General features: G+C 46.6%; 3 protein-coding genes across 3 annotated transcripts; all 3 read left to right on the top strand.

Annotated features, from left to right (window-relative positions):
- Window positions 1-397: 397 nt before the first annotated feature.
- ABOM_011811 (GLTP domain-containing protein) lies at window positions 398-1,256 on the top strand (the record flags this gene model as incomplete). Its single annotated transcript, XM_022538939.1, has 4 exons — window positions 398-521; window positions 577-635; window positions 690-808; window positions 941-1,256. 4 exons carry the CDS (start codon window positions 398-400, stop codon window positions 1,254-1,256), a joined length of 618 nt encoding a protein of 205 aa, XP_022383846.1.
- Window positions 1,257-5,236: 3,980 nt separating this feature from the next.
- On the top strand, window positions 5,237-11,122 carry ABOM_011810 (ion-transporting P-type ATPase SPF1; the record flags this gene model as incomplete). The annotated part of the gene is made up of 8 exons (XM_022538938.1): window positions 5,237-5,389; window positions 5,464-5,568; window positions 5,630-6,021; window positions 6,089-6,153; window positions 6,222-6,600; window positions 7,123-10,420; window positions 10,474-10,610; window positions 10,663-11,122. The coding sequence occupies 8 exons, from the start codon at window positions 5,237-5,239 to the stop codon at window positions 11,120-11,122; spliced, it is 4,989 nt and encodes a 1,662-aa protein (XP_022383855.1).
- A 495-nt stretch (window positions 11,123-11,617) lies between these two features.
- On the top strand, window positions 11,618-13,924 carry ABOM_011809 (putative vacuolar segregation protein (Pep7); the record flags this gene model as incomplete). The annotated part of the gene is made up of 6 exons (XM_022538937.1): window positions 11,618-11,893; window positions 11,974-11,996; window positions 12,048-12,541; window positions 12,592-12,966; window positions 13,016-13,235; window positions 13,291-13,924. The coding sequence occupies 6 exons, from the start codon at window positions 11,618-11,620 to the stop codon at window positions 13,922-13,924; spliced, it is 2,022 nt and encodes a 673-aa protein (XP_022383844.1).
- Between the last annotated feature and the right edge of the window lie 4,154 nt (window positions 13,925-18,078).

The raw sequence follows: 18,078 nt of genomic DNA, 5'->3' as shown, positions 1-18,078 counted from the left end.
TGGATATAGGGAGAGAGGTTTTATATAGCATTAGAAAAATTAGCTTGATTAGCCCCGGGGCCTGTCAAGATCCACAGAGGGGATGTGCAATCAGGAACCGATCGATCAGTCCCAGGTCTAAAGGTGGATTTCAGGCGATGACGTCGTTGTTCTTCAGCCCTGGTCATTCTTTTGCTTTGTTTGTTCTGTTTGATTCGTTTGCCGATGTAAATCAGGGGGCCTGAGTCTGGACCCGCTGATTGGCTTGGCCGCTTGCGTGGCCATTGTCCCGCTAACGGCGGTGTGACCGTTAGACATAACAGCTGGTGCCCCTCAGACTGCCTCCTTTCTCTCTACTCTACTCCGTTGTTTCTTTGCTCTTTTCTCTCATTTCTCTCCTCGTACACTACAATTCAAAATGGCTTCCCAGACCTGGTTTGATGGCCTTAAGAGGTCCTTCGCCGATGTTCCCGTTGGCGCAGATAACTCCATCTCTACCACCGAGTTCCTTGAAGCCGCCGAATCCCTGACTACTCTGTTCGGTACGAAATTGAACTGACTTGACCATGGAATCTGTCCAATTCTGACGATATTTAGATGTGCTCGGATCTAAAGCTTTCTTTCCTGTTAAGAATGACCTCCTTGGAAATGTCAAGGTCCGGGAATCTTTAGCCCACGTTCAACTGCAGGAAGACCTAACTTCGGTATAGAAACTCAAAGACCGGCAGCTGGCTGCCCCGGCCGAGTCTGAGACTGTCCAGTCTCTCTCTATAAATGAGCTGAAGACCAAGAAGCACACCGCCTCTGAGGGCCTGCTCTGGCTTGTTAGGTATGGACTGATCGTTGCTCTCAACCCTTTTAGGGTGGTTATCAGGGGTCAAACCGCCTCCACTCATAGATGTTTCGAATATATAGAAAGGTTGTAATTGTGCAGTCAGCTAACCGCGTCGAATTCAAATAGGGGTCTTGACTTCACTGCCCAATCCCTCCGCCGCCACGTCGACAACTCCTCCGAGAAGCTCGCCGACTCCTTCCGCGGAGCCTACGGCGTTACCCTCAGCAAGCACCACGGTTGGGCTATAAAGCCGGTCTTTAACCTGGCCATGGGTGCTGCTCCTGACAATGAGTCCTTCTACAAGTCCCTGGCTTCCAGTGTCTCTGTCTCCGACGAGGTCAAGGCGAAGATCCAGGAGCAGTTAGCCCGCGAGGTGAAGGCTCTGGAGAACATCGTTTCCATTCTTCAGAAGTTCCAGGAGCAGCCAGACGCCAAGTGGTAAATCTAACGATAGCCATTAGCGTTGCTTCCGTTCAATCACAACCCTTTTCTAGTGCATAATATTTCATCGCATGATGCTCTAAACTTGTATATAGGTGACTATACATACCTGGTTTCAGAAGCGAGCAGGACCTCTATTCAGGACACAGTTGCTTTATAAAAGAGCTCATCATATTATTCAAAGATATCATACAATACTACATATTATGTTGCTGTACTGGCTTACCTTTGCCTTTCTTGGTCACCATTGTGACTTAGCGGATTCAGACAGTCGGCTTGTGTCTTGATATGGCGCAATGTATGAGCCCCTAGTATTAGACGCTGTAGTCCCGTTTAACGCATAACGACATGTGATGTCTGTTATACTTGTCAACTTGCAAGGAATACCTGGATACTGGAGTTGTCTTTGAGCAATGGCACTCGTAACCAGTAAATGGAACCTTTGGTAGTTGTTAATACCAGTGTTCCACCACCTCTCACTACCTACCATCTGCATCATCGATGGGGTAGCTTGATAAATCGGAGTAGCTCAATCTCGCGTTTAGTCCCTGTATTAGAATTTGTTCTTGAACCATGACTGACAGCCGCCATGTGGGACATCACAGAGGACACAGGAATAACGAGCTTCACTATGTGTCTAATAGTGGTTCAACACGATCGTGACAGTCATTGGTCGAAGTCTGGCGTTTAGATGAGGAGTAACAGTCGATAATGGTGCAGCATTGTGGTCTTGAAAAGAGGATTCAGTAGATATCCAGTCTCAGGGATGCCGACAAGCCTTGCGTTATCGAGTACTGCCCGTAAAGGCAGTGTCAGCTGGTATGCTGGCTAAAAGATATAATATATAATGCCCTTAGTAATGCCCTCATAGATCACTTCTCTTGACAGTCTGACTTAATGAGTGGTATAGCAGAGATGGTCCGGCTGGAAGACGGTCAGATAAGAAATTCTTATCTCTTTGAAATAGAGTTTAGGTGGGATGGCTGTCACTGTAGGTCAGTTTCACATAAACGATTGATTTGTTTCTTTCCAACTAAAAATATCCCACCGAGGTGACTCCTGTGCAGAAATAAATGGAAAAAAGACATGGACCGGACTCCAACCTTATGCATGTCAAGCAAGATTGTGATACGATGCTTGTGTTAGAGTGAGATAGCCTGAAACATTCACACCCAACGTAGTACTACGCTGTCGAAAGGAAGCTAAGCTAGTCTTCAAGCGCATGTACTCCGGACGTATTGCCGCATTGGAATACCGAAAGACGGCTCTTCTCTTCAGTGTAAGATTAGACTCGAGCGGTAGCGGAACCTAGATGGCAGCATTAGCTACGTATCGGGTTTAGACCGCCACACCAGGATTTGATCAACATGCCGCCGTCAACAAACAATGTTGGTCTGCTCGTTACGGGGCACATTTCACCACGGAAAAGAGTACCCAAATCAACATTCCCCGCTGCGGCAGTTGAAACTTGAACGGTGTGGAAACGGTGGGAGAAGCTACTAGTACTAAGGAAAAGGGGGAAGACAGAAGCCACTCCCGGCAGTGGATTTGCGCTAACAATTCCCAAAATAGCATAATTGATATGCAGTTCAAGCCCTACAAGAAGACTTGGTCGATAAAACAAGCCGCTGCGGTTTGGAAACGGGCCACTTAGAGGCCTCTCGCCAAATATAGCGAATAGTAATATTGCTTGACATGGCACTAGTATCTAGATTGTGCTGCTCCATAGGATTTCTTCAGGGAGAAGAATTATTATAGCTTGTGCTTGCATCTAGCGGAGGTCCTGCGTATCAATTACTACTATACAACTAACTAGTAACTAGGTGTGTATATCGCCGTACATACCTATCACTGGTAGTGTATATATGTGTATGCACAAGTGAAAGGGCGAATGAGAGGGTGTCGATGAATATTTGCAGCACCACGTTTTTGCCCTGTCGTGATCTTATTATGCACAGCATAGCAACGTGCTAAACGTATCCCATCGGCAAAACAGATAAATTACTGTGGATTCCCGGATGCCACTACGGAGTACTGTGGGGTGGAAACCCGACCCTACCAACTTGGGGCTAAGCCGCTAATGCCCAACTTGGTTGGACTCCCACTATGCAGCGTCATGTGTATGTTACTTTGAATGTAACCTATCGTCGCCGTGTCGCTTTTTAAGGATTAGTCAACATGTGAGTTGGTGCCAGGCCGTGGTGGGTATAAAATGCAAGTGTATGGAGTATATGTAATATTATGTATATTTATGCCGATGATGGAGTGAGACTGTGAAGGTTAGCCTTGCTCTTACCCATGGACAATCAGACGGGAGAGAAAATCAAGGTTTAGAGAATAGTCTGGAAACTAGCGATCCTCACGCACTACTTAGCGATGGTGATACTAGACGCGCTGGTGGCTGAAAAGGGGTAGCTAGCGGTTTATAGCTGGTGTTTGGTGTGCTGATCCCTATGATGGAAGAATCTTAGTAGCCATCGCTTCGACCAACTTGCTTCGAGCCATGAATTCTATCATGCCGATCTTAAGATAGGATTTACGGCGCCTGTTCTTCGTCTGGATCTCCGATCAGCATTTGGGACTAGGGTACCATGCATAGCAGAGTTTGATTCTCGTATTCGATATCCCACAAGAGGCGACTGGAAAATTGGAATACGCATGTGAAGATCCTTCAGAATGTAAAAGGGGATTTAACTTATTTGCTCCATAAGTTAAATGTTCCTGACGTTTTCGATCAAACCTATGACTCGTTAGGCGGTATATTAATTGGATATCATGACAATCATAGCAAGCAGGCTAGGATCGTGAACCATGGATTGCTCACCCACTCTGCCCTGTAGCACGGTCTGGAATGTGCATAGCTTATCTAGTCTCACGAGAAAAAAAAAAGGGAAAAGTATTTGGTGGCTCTCCTGATTAGCTTCGCTTGGCAGATGGGCTCCTTAGGTAATTTCTGTCAATAAAATTCCTTCGTGGCCAATGGTAACCCATGTGATTGTTCTAAGCACATCCCGTTCATATTTTCAAGGGACGTCTTGCAGGCGCATTGATGCCAGACTCTGCATCATTCATAATTGAGATTGGAAGCAGAACCCTCATAACTGAACCCAGCTTGAGAGAGGTTCTTGAGATACCCAACGAACTGTTACATTATCGGGCCGGAGCGGATATTACGATGGCTATGCTCCGCCTAAATCCGTATTTGCCTCCACTGATGAACCCCTGCACCTTCGATGTTAGGTAATTATAACCCGTCCGTGTCCTTGAATCTCCACTTATTCCATCGTCGGAACTATGGACCGTCATAAGCAGAAATCCACTCAAGTGCCGTGGTTGATGCCCATAATTCTTGTCCAAGACAGATGAACCCTAGTCAGCCATCTCGCATCGCTTTTTCTCCTCACTTTTAGTCATGTCGTTGTACGGAGTGCATGGGCTGGTCTTGTGCATAGTACATCCATGCATCTCAACCCCTGCGCCTTAGGGCAACCAAATTAAGGACTAGTAGACAATAGACAATAGACCAGCCGAGGTCATCCTTGTAGTTCCGCACATGCCCTTGCTTAGGAGGCTCGCTTCCCAATAGCGTCCTGTAAAGCCCGGCTATGAGGCACGTTTAAAGTTCTACTCTACCGCATACTGCTTCTCGAGCCAAATAAAACGAAAATGACAATAGCGCTATCCCCACACACCCAACGAAGTGGCACCTGGAGTTGGCTCCAGTCGGCATTTTCGATGCAACTAACTCCCTGGAGTCGCATGCTTGCCACTGCAACTGTAAAAGTGTAATTGTCAAAGCGTACTTTTTTAGCGCAGAGTCCCAGTTTCGTCCCCCCCCTAATAATGTATGGTATCCCGCAGTAAGGATGATGTCTTGAGTTACATCTGATTTTGTGGCTATCTCTTCCGCTCCTCCCAGGAGATGTCCTTGGCTTTCTAGATTATGCATCCTGCTTGACCTAATCAAGCCTTTGCTTCACTATGGTAGAATTCAAGGGCCGCAGCGAACAAATCTTTGTCGTCACCATCATTTTTCTGGGAATCTCATTTATCTCCGTCTGTCTGCGATGTTTTGTCCGGCTGAGGTTGGTAAAAGCCTTCGGGTGGGATGATATTTTCATGGTGTTCGCAATGGTATGTGGTTGGCTTACCGGTGGCCGTAGTAGGCGCTGTTGTACGAAACTAATCATATTATAATTCAATCGCAGGCATTGAATATATTGTTCGCACTATGCGGTATCACAGGCGCGGTTTATGGCATAGGTCGAAAGAGGGAAGACCTTGAGCCTGAACATGTTGAAGCCGCATTGTTTGTACGTGGTCCCCGAGCAATCCCGAGTTGAAATTATTCTTTGGCTGACGCGCTCGATGCAGTGGTGGTGGCTCGGCCAGACAAGCTATGTTTTCACATGTGTAATTGCCAAGATTTCTATCGCACTGGCACTTCTTCGCCTCACGGTCGCCAGGATGCATACGATACTCCTCTGGCTCGTAATTGGCGTCTCAACTGTCGTGGGCCTTGTATTTTGGTTCATGTTGACATTACAATGCCAACCGGTGGAGTATTTCTGGCAGCGAATGAGGCCGGGAGCTTCGGGAACTTGTATGAAAACACAGCACCTCATTGATATAGCCTACGTTTATAGCGTTTTCGCCACGATTTGCGACTTTATCCTGGGTCTGTTGCCCATCGCCCTGGTGTGGAACCTACAAATGGGCACGAAGACAAAGGCTGCTTTGGCCGGTATCTTAAGCTTGGGTTGCATGTAAGTTCAAATTGCCATAGGGGCATGATTTTGCCTTTGGTTCAATTGCTGATTGTCTGGGGTTTAGTGCGAGTGCTGCCGTTATAGTCCGTATTCCTTACCTCCATCACTATAAAGACACCGAATTCCTCTGTGAGTTCTCGTTGTTATCCCTGCGTTAAACTGGGAGGCTCTCTCAGCTAACACACATTTCTACTTAGATGCAACAACCGATATCTCAATCTGGTCCAACGTTGAAGCCGGCCTTGGTATAACAGCAGGAAGTCTCGTCACCCTCCGCCCGCTTTTCCGCTGGTTTCGGGGAACTAGCTATGGTGCCACCCATAGTGTAAAAAGAACGACCGGTAGCGTCCCTCTGTCAAGCATGAACGGCAACGGGACGCTGCAATCTAAGAATGATCGTGCGGCAGCCACAAGGTTCTGGAGACCAGATATCGATCCCGAAGACTCTCATGCGATTGTCACCACAGTCCAGACTTCCCATAGTGGGAACAGCAGCCAGGAGGATTTGAATCCTAAGCAGCATCCTACGAAGGGTGTCAACGTGCAGAAATCATTCTACGTATCATCTGATGAGATGTAAAGTATTAATTGTAATTCATGACACGAATTTACTAGAGTTTAGAGAGAAAAGAACCAAATAAAAAAATGAAATGAAAACTTCAACTTGCTTCAAATTCTTCTGAAACTTGGAATAGAGAAGCAGAGTATCAATGGCAACTGTTGCTGCAATGGATCAATTCAACGTGATTCGCTAGTGCTTGCATCGGATTGGAAAATGTCAGTTCCGTACATGGCACGTGGCGTCAGCCAATCGACGACGCGCGACGACGGACCTTGAGAGTTAAGCGGCGAAACCTCCGGAAGGAAAATTATAGTGTCGAGGTGGCTTCTTTGCGGCGTTTCTTAACAGCGTTTTGCTTTCGAATCCAACAACCTAGACGGATCGGCAGCCTTTCTTCTCCTTTTCCTATGGTTTACTGAATCTCCCGTCTCATCTTCTAGCCTCGCGTCGTTTGACCCGGGTCGTGGTCATTCGAGTACTCACCATGTTAGTGACATCCTCTTGTCGCGTGCAATTACAATCTAACCGGCGTATAGGGCAAAACTCGTAGATGATCCACAGATCAAATATGCGTCATTCCATAACCCACTTCCTGTCCAGCTTCACACTTATGTCTGGCCGTTTCTAATCGTCTGGCCTGCGTTCTTGTCCATCTACCTCTCCCCTGAACGTTATGATACCTATATCCAAGGCCAAGAATGGACCTTTGTCTGGCTTGCATCGATTATCACGGCTCAGTCGCTCCTTTGGTTGATGACGAAATGGAATATCAACATCCAAACACTGTTCACCGCAACTAGTACCAAGTCTATCGATTCTGCACAGCTCATCAAAGTGATTCCCGCGGCCAACGCCGGATCGGCCGAAATATGTCCTTTGATACGCGATTCCATGGGTGGAAAGATCACAATCTCATTTTTGTTCCAGAAGCGCCGGTTCCTGTATTATCCGGAACGTCGGTGCTTTGGGCCCCTATCATACGTCCTTGATGCCGAACCCAAGCCCGCCATCAGGGTTTTCCAAGAGAACCAGGGATTATCGTCCAAGGCCGAAGTAGAGCGTATCCAGCACCACTATGGGGACAACACGTTTGACATTCCTGTTCCAGGTTTCATTGAGCTTTTCCAGGAGCATGCTGTGGCGCCTTTCTTCGTCTTCCAGATTTTCTGCGTCGGACTGTGGATGCTGGATGAATATTGGTACTACTCACTGTTCACACTCTTCATGCTTGTTGCATTCGAGAGCACTGTGGTTTGGCAGCGTCAGAGGACTCTTAGTGAATTTCGAGGAATGAATATCAAACCCTACGACGTGTGGGTGTACCGTGAGAGGAAATGGCAGGAGATCACTAGTGACAAGCTTCTACCCGGCGATCTGATGTCAGTGAGTCGGACTAAGGAAGACAGCGGAGTGGCCTGTGATATTCTTCTGGTCGAAGGCAGTGCTATCGTCAACGAAGCCATGCTCTCGGGAGAGAGTACTCCACTTCTGAAGGAGTCTATCCAACTTAGACCTGGGGACGATTTGATTGAACCGGATGGTCTAGACAAGAATGCCTTTGTGCATGGTGGTACCAAGGTTTTGCAGATCACTCATCCGAACTCTAACTTGGAGGAATCAGAGAAGAGCACGTCGAAGGTCTCTTCTCCCCCTGACAATGGCGCCATCGGTATCGTGGTGAAGACTGGCTTTGAAACAAGCCAAGGTAGCCTCGTACGTACTATGATCTACTCGACAGAGCGCGTCTCGGCCAACAATGTGGAAGCTTTGCTTTTCATTCTGTTCCTTCTCATTTTTGCCCTCGCCGCTTCATGGTATGTGTGGCAAGAAGGTGTCGCACAAGACCGCAAGAGATCGAAGTTGCTTCTCGATTGCGTCCTCATCATCACCAGCGTCGTTCCTCCGGAGCTTCCCATGGAACTCAGCCTTGCTGTCAATACAAGCCTTGCTGCTCTGAGCAAGTTTGCTATTTTCTGCACTGAGCCTTTCCGGATCCCCTTCGCGGGACGTGTCGATATCGCTTGCTTTGACAAAACTGGTACATTGACCGGAGAAGATCTCGTCGTCGATGGCATTGCGGGTCTTACTTTGGGTCATCAAAGCGCGAAGGTCGAAAATGACGGCGCTCATACCGAGCTTGCCAAAGGCGGCAACATCGGGGTCGACACAACTCTTGTCCTTGCGAGCGCCCACGCTCTGGTCAAACTGGATGAAGGAGAAGTCGTTGGTGATCCAATGGAGAAAGCTACTTTACAGTGGCTCGGTTGGACCCTGGGCAAGAACGATACTTTGACTCCCAAGAATGCATCGTCAGCCGATCCTTCCCGTTCCCCCGAATCGGTTCAGGTCAAGAGGCGATTCCAGTTCTCCTCGGCCTTGAAGCGTCAGAGTACAATCGCAACGGTTATCACTAATGATCGAAAATCATCCAAGAAAAACAAGTCAACCTTCGTTGGCGTCAAAGGTGCTCCGGAAACTATCAGATCTATGCTTGTGAACACCCCCCCCAATTATGAAGAGACGTTCAAGTACTTCACTCGCAATGGTGCTCGTGTTCTTGCTCTCGCCTACAAGTATCTTTCTCATGAGGCCGAATTGTCCCAGGGACGCATCAACAACTATACTCGTGAGGAAGTAGAATCTGAACTGATCTTCGCTGGTTTCCTTGTCTTGCAATGCCCTTTGAAAGAAGATGCCATCAAGGCCGTGCGCATGTTGAACGAGAGCAGCCACCGCGTTGTTATGATTACTGGCGATAACCCATTGACCGCTGTTCACGTCGCACGCCAAGTTGAGATCGTAGATCGTGAAGTCCTGATTCTCGACGCACCCGAACATGACACCTCTGGAACACGACTAGTCTGGCGCAGTATTGATGACAAGTTCAACCGCGATGTGGATCCTACTCAAAACTTGGACTCTGAGATTCTGAAGACGAAAGACATCTGTATCACTGGCTACGCATTGGCTAAGTTCAAGGGTCAGAAGGCCTTCTCGGAACTCCTACGTCACACATGGGTATATGCTCGCGTCTCTCCTAAACAGAAGGAGGACATTCTCCTCGGCCTCAAGGATGCTGGTTATACTACTCTGATGTGTGGTGACGGCACCAATGATGTTGGGGCTTTGAAACAAGCACATGTTGGTGTTGCACTTCTGAATGGTTCCCCTGAAGATCTTACCAAGATTGCCGAGCACTATCGGACAACAAAGATGAAGGAAATTTACGAGAAGCAGGTCGCCATGATGCAGCGCTTCAACCAGCCATCGCCGCCTGTGCCTTTGCAAATTGCCCACCTGTATCCTCCTGGTCCCACCAACCCACACTATCAGAAAGCTATGGAAAGGGAAGCGGCGAAGAGAGGATCGGCTGCTGTAGCAAACACTCAAAATCAGGCAGACGGCATTCCCACTATTACATCGCCTGGTGCGCAAGCACTTCAGCAGTCCAATGCTAATTTGACTCCTCAACAGCAGCGCCAGCAGCAAGCTTCTGCGGCGGCGGCTGGATTGGCAGACAAGCTTACCAGCTCCATGTTGGAACAGGAACTTGATGACAGCGAACCTCCCACGATCAAACTGGGAGACGCATCAGTTGCTGCGCCTTTCACTAGCAAGTTAGCCAATGTTATCGCCATTCCCAATATCCTTCGTCAAGGCCGCTGTACGCTCGTTGCGACAATCCAGATGTACAAAATCCTCGCTCTGAATTGCTTGATCAGTGCCTACAGTCTGAGCGTTATCTACCTCGATGGAATTAAGTTCGGCGACGGTCAGGTGACCATCAGCGGCATGGTGATGAGTGTCTGCTTCCTTTCAATTTCGCGCGCAAAGGTAAGAAATTATGCAAGCGACATGCCCAATACGATGCTAAGTTGATATTATAGTCCGTGGAAGGTCTGTCCAAAGAACGCCCTCAGCCTAATATTTTCAATGTATACATCATTGGCTCGGTACTTGGGCAGTTTGCGATCCACATTGTGACTCTGATCTATTTGTCAAACTATGTCTATTCAATTGAACCGTACGTCCCTTTTACCTGAATTTTGCTAGGGAATCTTGCTGACACTCCCCAGGAGAAAATCCGACATCGATTTAGAAGGGGAGTTCGAGCCATCCCTACTCAACAGCGCCATTTACCTGCTTCAACTCATCCAACAGATCTCTACCTTCTCTATCAACTACCAAGGCCGTCCTTTCAGAGAGTCCATCCGGGAGAACAAGGCCATGTACTGGGGCTTGGTGGGAGCATCGGCTATGGCCTTCTCCTGCGCCACTGAGTTCATTCCCGAGCTCAATGAAAAGCTACGCCTCGTCCCGTTTAGCACAGAGTTCAAGCTCACGTTGACCGTCCTCATGATTTTTGACTACGCCGGTTGCTGGGTTATTGAGAATGTTCTGAAGACGCTGTTCAGTGATTTCCGCCCGAAGGACATTGCCGTGCGCCGTCCGGACCAGCTCAAGCGGGAAGCCGCTCGTAAGGCTAAGGAGGAGCTGGAGAAGTTGCCTGCGCAAGAAGCGCAGAGGAAGGTTTAAATTAATTTTTCTTCTCTAGATATTTTTAGGGGGTATGGTGTTTTAGATATACTACTGCTGCTCTGAGCGGATAGAAGTCTATGCTTTTGGCATGGGAGAATTCATGTTGTAAAGTGTTCTATACAATACAAATGTTAGACAATATGATCTAGTACAGTTTGGGGCCACGTTCTACTGTGAAAATCGTGTATTGTTCATAATTCAGGGCAAGTCAATGTCTTGGTACAGTGCGGAGTACAAGTATGGATATTTCTGCCTCAGGCGGCAAAGGGGGAATCCGCCCCTCATCAACCAGGATCAGCTGCCCTACGTGCTACCTGCATCCCCAAGGCTCCGCCTCGATCCAGAACTGAAACATCAAAGCTGCGCTGCATGTAGGGCCGGCTGTTACACTATTCCCTTTTACTCTTCTTTTCTTTTACCTTCCTGCCCATATCGCCTTCCTTACCGCTTTTCGCGGAATTTCCCCCCCATGCCCTACTAATTTAAGCCAATATGTCCCGGAGGACGTTGGGTGGAGGTCGTATCCTAGGCAGCGCGAACGCTCTCTCCCCATCGGCTTCAACTCCGTCTCCGCAACCCAAACCGAGGCTCCTATCACCGACTACCAGCAGCGTTTCCCTCAGCTCTCAGGCCTCTGCCTCCCAATTTTCCTCCGAAACACAAGATCTCACCTCTCGCATCTCCCTTGATAATGTCGGTACCTCGATTCCTGCCGCTCCGGCAGCTGCCGGAGCTCAACTGGCTTGTCCAATCTGCAGTGAGGAGATGGTATGTTTACTTGCCCCCCCTTTTGTCCATAGTCTTCACACCTATTCCCAGCACGAGGCGACTTACTGACAACTGTACAGGTAACATTGTTACAGTTGAATAGGTACTAACTACTCCACGAACTCTATCCTGCTCCCCGTTAATACAGTTGCAGACATCTTGATGACGTACATCAGAACTTGGAAGATGATCGACAGGATGAAGTCAAGGATTGGTTCAAAATACAGATGGAGAAAGCGAGACGGTTCCAACCTCTTGCCGTCTTGAACCAGAAGTTAAAGGGGTTGGATGTTTTCGAGTCGAACGACAATCTGCAACCCTTCGCCGGCCCTAGTCGTCCTTCTGGATCCATCCAAGCGCCTGCCCCTGAACAGCCGAAACCACTTGACCCTGACGACATCATAACAAAGGATCATTGGCAAGCGAGAGGTCTATATGATGTTTGTCTGGAACCGTCGTGCGGGAAGCGACTTAATGCCACCAATGGATGTGTCAACTGTCGAAAATGCGGAAAGCTATTTTGCGAGGAACATACCATGTACCAGATGAAGTTATCGAGGTCAGCGCAACATGAACCGGTAAGAGGTTTATGGTGTAGGGTTTGCGAAACGTGTTATAAGTCTAGGGAGGGGTATAATGATCACAATGGTAAACCGGGTCCCGCGTGTGCGTCGCTCTATAATTGCTGATAATTACAGGCCTGGTAAGGGACCGAATGGACGATTTCAAATCTGTGAGAAAGCAAACAGTCGACAAGGCTTTCCTAGAAGTATCCCGGTTAGAGAAGCGTTTGACACGACTCACCCAGCTCTTAGCTAGCTTGCCTGTAGAGCAGATCCAGTCGAACACAAGTAAGATCTGGTCCATAGCGTGGCAGAATGACCAACGAAAGGCCCTTGAGCAAACAGTCGTCAGCTGGCAGGACGACTCGAGCGTCTTGAGATGTCCATTTTGCCAGCAAGACTTTACCAGCTATACCTTTCGAAGGCATCATTGCAGAACTTGCGGGCGAGTTGTCTGCAGTGACCCAGCCACCGGGTGTTCTACTGAAGTACCTCTGAGCATCACCCCTTGTAGGTTTATCACTTGGTGATTAAAACTACCTTTACTGATAACTTGCAGTATCGAAGACATCTACAGAGAAGTCCAGTAACATGGACATGATGAACATTGATGTCAGGCTCTGTAAAGAATGCAGGGCAACATTATTTGACCGTCGAGACTTCGAAGCCGACCTCATACGGAAACCCCCAGACTTAAGGGCTTATGAGAATCTGGTACAGTTTGAGAGGGGCATTCGAATCCTTTTGCCTAAGTTTCAAAAGCTATTAACAGCATTGCAGTATGTGGTCTGCTACCCGTATAGATGCTGTTTGTATGCTAAATATGTACATTAGAGACCCCAGGCGGCCACCGTCGTCCGCTCAAATAGCCGAAGCTTCCAAAATCCGCAAGAGACTTATTGATTCCTTCGCCCAGTATGATGTCGCCGCTCGACGCATACGCGACTTGCCTACAGGATCTTCGGCACAGCAACGTCTCCAGAAAGCTGTATATCAGCAGGCCAGCAACTTCCTTCATCTTCATATGCTTCCTCTAAAATCTCTCCCCAAAGTTCTCAAACATTCAACGCCCAATGGCCGACTACCAAGCTCTCCTACCAGCTCGCCCAGCCCTAGCAATGGTTCGACGAGTGGTCATCAGCGACAAGGTTCTGCTTTGTCAGTTCTTAAGTATAGTAGCGTGGCTGCAACTGGTAGTAACAGCAGCCTAGCCAGCGACACAAGCAGCGCCATTTCCGCACTAGAAGCAGAAGAAAAGTCGCTACGTGAGCGGCTTATTGTTCTTGAGGAACAGAAATTCTTCGTCTCTGAAATGATCGCTGATGCGAACCGACGCCGCAAGTTCGACGAGGTCAGCAGTCTAGCAATGAACGTGGAGGATCTCACCCGTGAAATTGACCGTGTGAATGGGATGCTAGAGAGGATAGACTTTGAGAGTGTTTATACCAGCAACCCGTTAACTGGTTGATAGCAATTTTCACAACTCGACTTACGTTGGCTAGGGTTTACATCCACTTCTTGTTCGCGTGGCAATAAAACCTGATGAGTTTTGGTCGCATGGTAGCTGAAGCGGCGTTTAAGATCGATAATTCTGCATAGCATTGGGCGTTTTGTGTCTCGGGCTCCCGCCTTTATGGCGACCTTTACGATTGATTTCTCTGCCGTTACTTCTAGTATGTGACGATGGCCCACTTGGCCTGGTCTGCTGGTCATTCACTACGTTATGATAAATATACCAGATGTCACATCGAATCTATACATTGCTATACTCCGCCCGCCTATTCCGCTGTCGTAACTTTGAAATCTAGGTCTAAGCACAAAGCGTCCGTAGGACACTATACGCATCGCAATGAATTTGTTGGTATTGGTACCTCCATATCTCTTCGGTAGCTGAGTTATAACAATAGCGGGAAGAACAAATGACCTCTATCGGAGACGGCGACTGTTTATGTATTTCAACGAACCTATAATGGACCTACGCCAAGTGTCGTGTGAAGGTTTTGCAGTATGACAAGCCGGGAGACTACACCAATATCTCTTCGTTTGGATCCATTCCTTTATCTTCAACTCTCTTTGTATAGAACCCCCGGTAAGGGAACTCGTCTACCTCTTTGATGGTTGGACCAAATAGATACTCGCAGCCAATTGGTTGTTCGACATATATATTTTATTTAGGGAATTGTTATTTGGACCTCACGTTAAGCCTATATAAGGAAGTTAAGCGAATTATCTGACTTAAAAATAATAATATACTAGTAAAGCTATTTTAAATAGAGTTTATATTTCTATATTAAAGAATATAGACTAGTATATTATAAATAGTATAAGAGATATTATCAGAATCTAATATTTTAACAGACCAAAGACTAGAATTCTAAATCTATAATTTAAAATATTCTGTGTTATAAAGTTAACTTCGTATAACCTTTCTCTAGTGATTGTGGGGTCTTTTCAGCCGAGTGCCTTTTCCCTACTTTTCTGCCTTGTGTGTCCGCTTCCGATAAGGTAATTGCGAGGTCCGTAACGATGAGGTCCAAATAACAACTCCCTTCATTTATTATTCCAGCTATCATTTACCATGGCGGGCACAATTGTCAGATGATGATATAATATCAGGTAGTAACATAGGCCGTATATATGTAATTGCATGATTACGCTTAGATATCTTTCGTGATGAACATAAGCAGTGTCGTGCCCTGCAGCTTACATTTGAGAACAAGATCGATGAGTAACACAACCTTTTTGTAAATACTGTATATCCCCTTGAGTGGCCATTTTAGCGTCTTTCCTAGACCCAATTTGTTAGATTCTTCTAGGATTAATCTCTATCAAAGTGAACTGTCGGACAGATGAGGCATAATGGGTTACTAGATATCGGCAAGCCGCAAAGCCCTAAGCCGCATGCCGACGTCCCAATGCCGAATATTCAAGTCTCCTCAAGTATAGCAATTCAGAGTAAAACTAATATCCATCGGAGCATGTTAATTCAGGGGAAGAATGCCGGGCTCATAACCCGGAAGTCGCTGGATCGAAACCAGCACATGCTAGGCAGTTGAATCAACTTTTTGCTTATCAAGAAGTGCTGAAACAGAGTGCCGGCGTTTTTTTCCTTTGTTTTTGCTCATTAGAACATTACTGTCTAGCTGATTTACATACTACGTAAAATCGCTTAAAACATTACGTACAAAGCTGCTCAGTCTGCATTGTTGCAAGACCATGCTTTTACTAGCCGGGCCCTACGTCCCTTGTCCAAGCAACCCAGCTATGTCACACCCGAGCATGCCAAGGTCATATACCGGTCACTAAGTTCTATCTACAGCGCCTTCTGGTCTCAATATAGAGGATCTGGTCTATGAACCGCTGGTCATACATGCGTGAGGAAGGCCTAGAGGTTCTAGAAATCGGGAGCCCGCAGGTAGTCAGGGTTCGAATGGACTGAGCGAGGTCTCCGGCAGCACGGCGGTAAATGCCCTATGACCTCTATCCCTGATATAATTACTTGATTAGTTTAGCGCTAATTCTTGAGGGGCATATTCGGCTGTTTTGATCATTTATATAGAGCGCTTTATATGTACGCCGCGTATACTAAATCGCTTCTTACTCATGTAAATCAATAAACTTACAACATATCGTTCTGCTGTTTTATTTACAACCGCCTCCGATTCTGGACTAAGGCCCGCGGTTCACCCCATATATTCTAGCGGTAGGTCCAAATGGCTTTCCGGTCCTTTTAACACCCGCGATTCTTTGACTTACTCTACCTAGATACAAATTCTACGTACTCCGTACCGAGCTATCAATTCTGCTCTTTTGATATATACAAATACATTTTAAGGAGCCCTTGGCCCGGTGTTTCTTTCCTTTCCGGAGAAAAAACCTACATTTATTAGGGATATTAAGTCGAAGGCTTATATGGAGTGCTGTGTAGTGGTTTCGCCAGTGCCCCACACGGCTGGGCAAGCCACCAATGATATATAACACCACTCAAGAGGTCTCCGAGTCTTCCGGGCTGTTCTCTTGGCTTATATATGAGAGCAGGCGAGCAACTCCCGCCAATCATAGCATGTTAATTCAGGGGAAGAATGCCGGGCTCATAACCCGGAAGTCGCTGGATCGAAACCAGCACATGCTAAGTTCTTTTATTTTTTTATTTTTTTATTTTTTCTTTTTTTTCCCCCTTACAGGGAACTTTGTTTTGGATCAACCTGCCTGCTGAATGATCGATCAAGGTCAAGGAGTCGAGTCACACGGCCACCGACACATTACCCTCAGGCTGGCACTACATGTAAAGTCCTTCGTCATTAAACTTGTGTTGGTTAACTGTCCATCTATATCAGTACGTTTTGGAAATGTCACTTATAGGACCCAAGCTGCATAGCCATACTATGCTCTTCTTAGCTTGGGGATCTAATACTAATATACCGAGAGCACCACCAGTGTCCATCTATCTCCGCTTGTTTAGTTACCTTTAGATTGGAGCCCAAATATAGGGATTCTTATCCACCATTCCAACCTCATATCCTGTCATTAGAGCAATTCACACAATCCGACTACAAATGGCGAAAAAAGGCTTTCATCAAGATGCGTGGTTGCCTTTCGCTAGTAGTGATGAATAGAATTCACACCACAGACTTCTCGTCTCTAGTGAATTCCATGAAGTTATTCTAACAAAGGTATGTTTACCTTGAGTCAAGTCTTTCTATTGCTAATAGTTGACTTATGTATTCGCAAAGCTAAATCTATGGTAAGTACTTCTGTAAAGCAGCTTCCTTATCCCAATTTAATTATATTGGAAAATTTAGTGATAAGACGTCGATTCCCTCTCGCCATCCCCAGATTTGGACTACCAATGGAGCTCAAAGTACGGTTCATTAAACTAGTGCCGATCCTTTCATATCCCCATCCTGCTCCTCAAAAGTTCAGATATTCGCTCGATGTTTTAGATTCCTACGAAAAGTAGACTTCTATAAAGACAAACCTACAACCAAAACCTCCTTGAGACATATATGATGCTAGCCAGGCACCGATATAGCTATTGTAGGATGAAGATGTGGCCAAGTATGATATCCATTTTAGCCAGGGAAACATCTCAAAACTGTAGCTTCACGGTAAAGGATCAGGCTGTGATAGATCGCCCCGCCGCAAGGTCGTTGTTCAGTATTGATACTTATAATCTAATAGACAGAACCAATCTTCGAAATGTAGTGAAGAAATAAAGAGGTTACCTCCAGATTACAGGGTTGTTGGAGTCTTATTCCGTAATCTAAATCCGAAGGTCACGCCTAAATTGAGTCAAGTAAATGTGTAATTAAATTCGTAAACATCTCAATATTGGAATAAGAATGTAATATAAGGACGATATATCAGAACTTTAGATAGTTATAAATTTATTGTCGAGGTGGAAATCATTGTTGAAGTACTCCATGTGCACGCTGAAGGCGGTGGGTGTGGGGCTGCTTATAAAGGGACAGTTGGTTGGTTAACTATTAGTTAAGGAGCTACGGCTACGACAGGTGTACTAGTTACTGTAGGAACTTGTTTCTAAAAGATCTCACACTCGACATGTGAACTTGAACAAACCATCTAAGCCACATTATATAACCCCAGCATTATGACTGCAAA

Source organism: Aspergillus bombycis, assembly GCF_001792695.1.
Source record: "Aspergillus bombycis strain NRRL26010 chromosome Unknown contig00158, whole genome shotgun sequence".
NCBI classification, from domain to species: domain Eukaryota; kingdom Fungi; phylum Ascomycota; class Eurotiomycetes; order Eurotiales; family Aspergillaceae; genus Aspergillus; species Aspergillus bombycis.
This window is presented reverse-complemented; position numbering and strand designations above follow the sequence as displayed.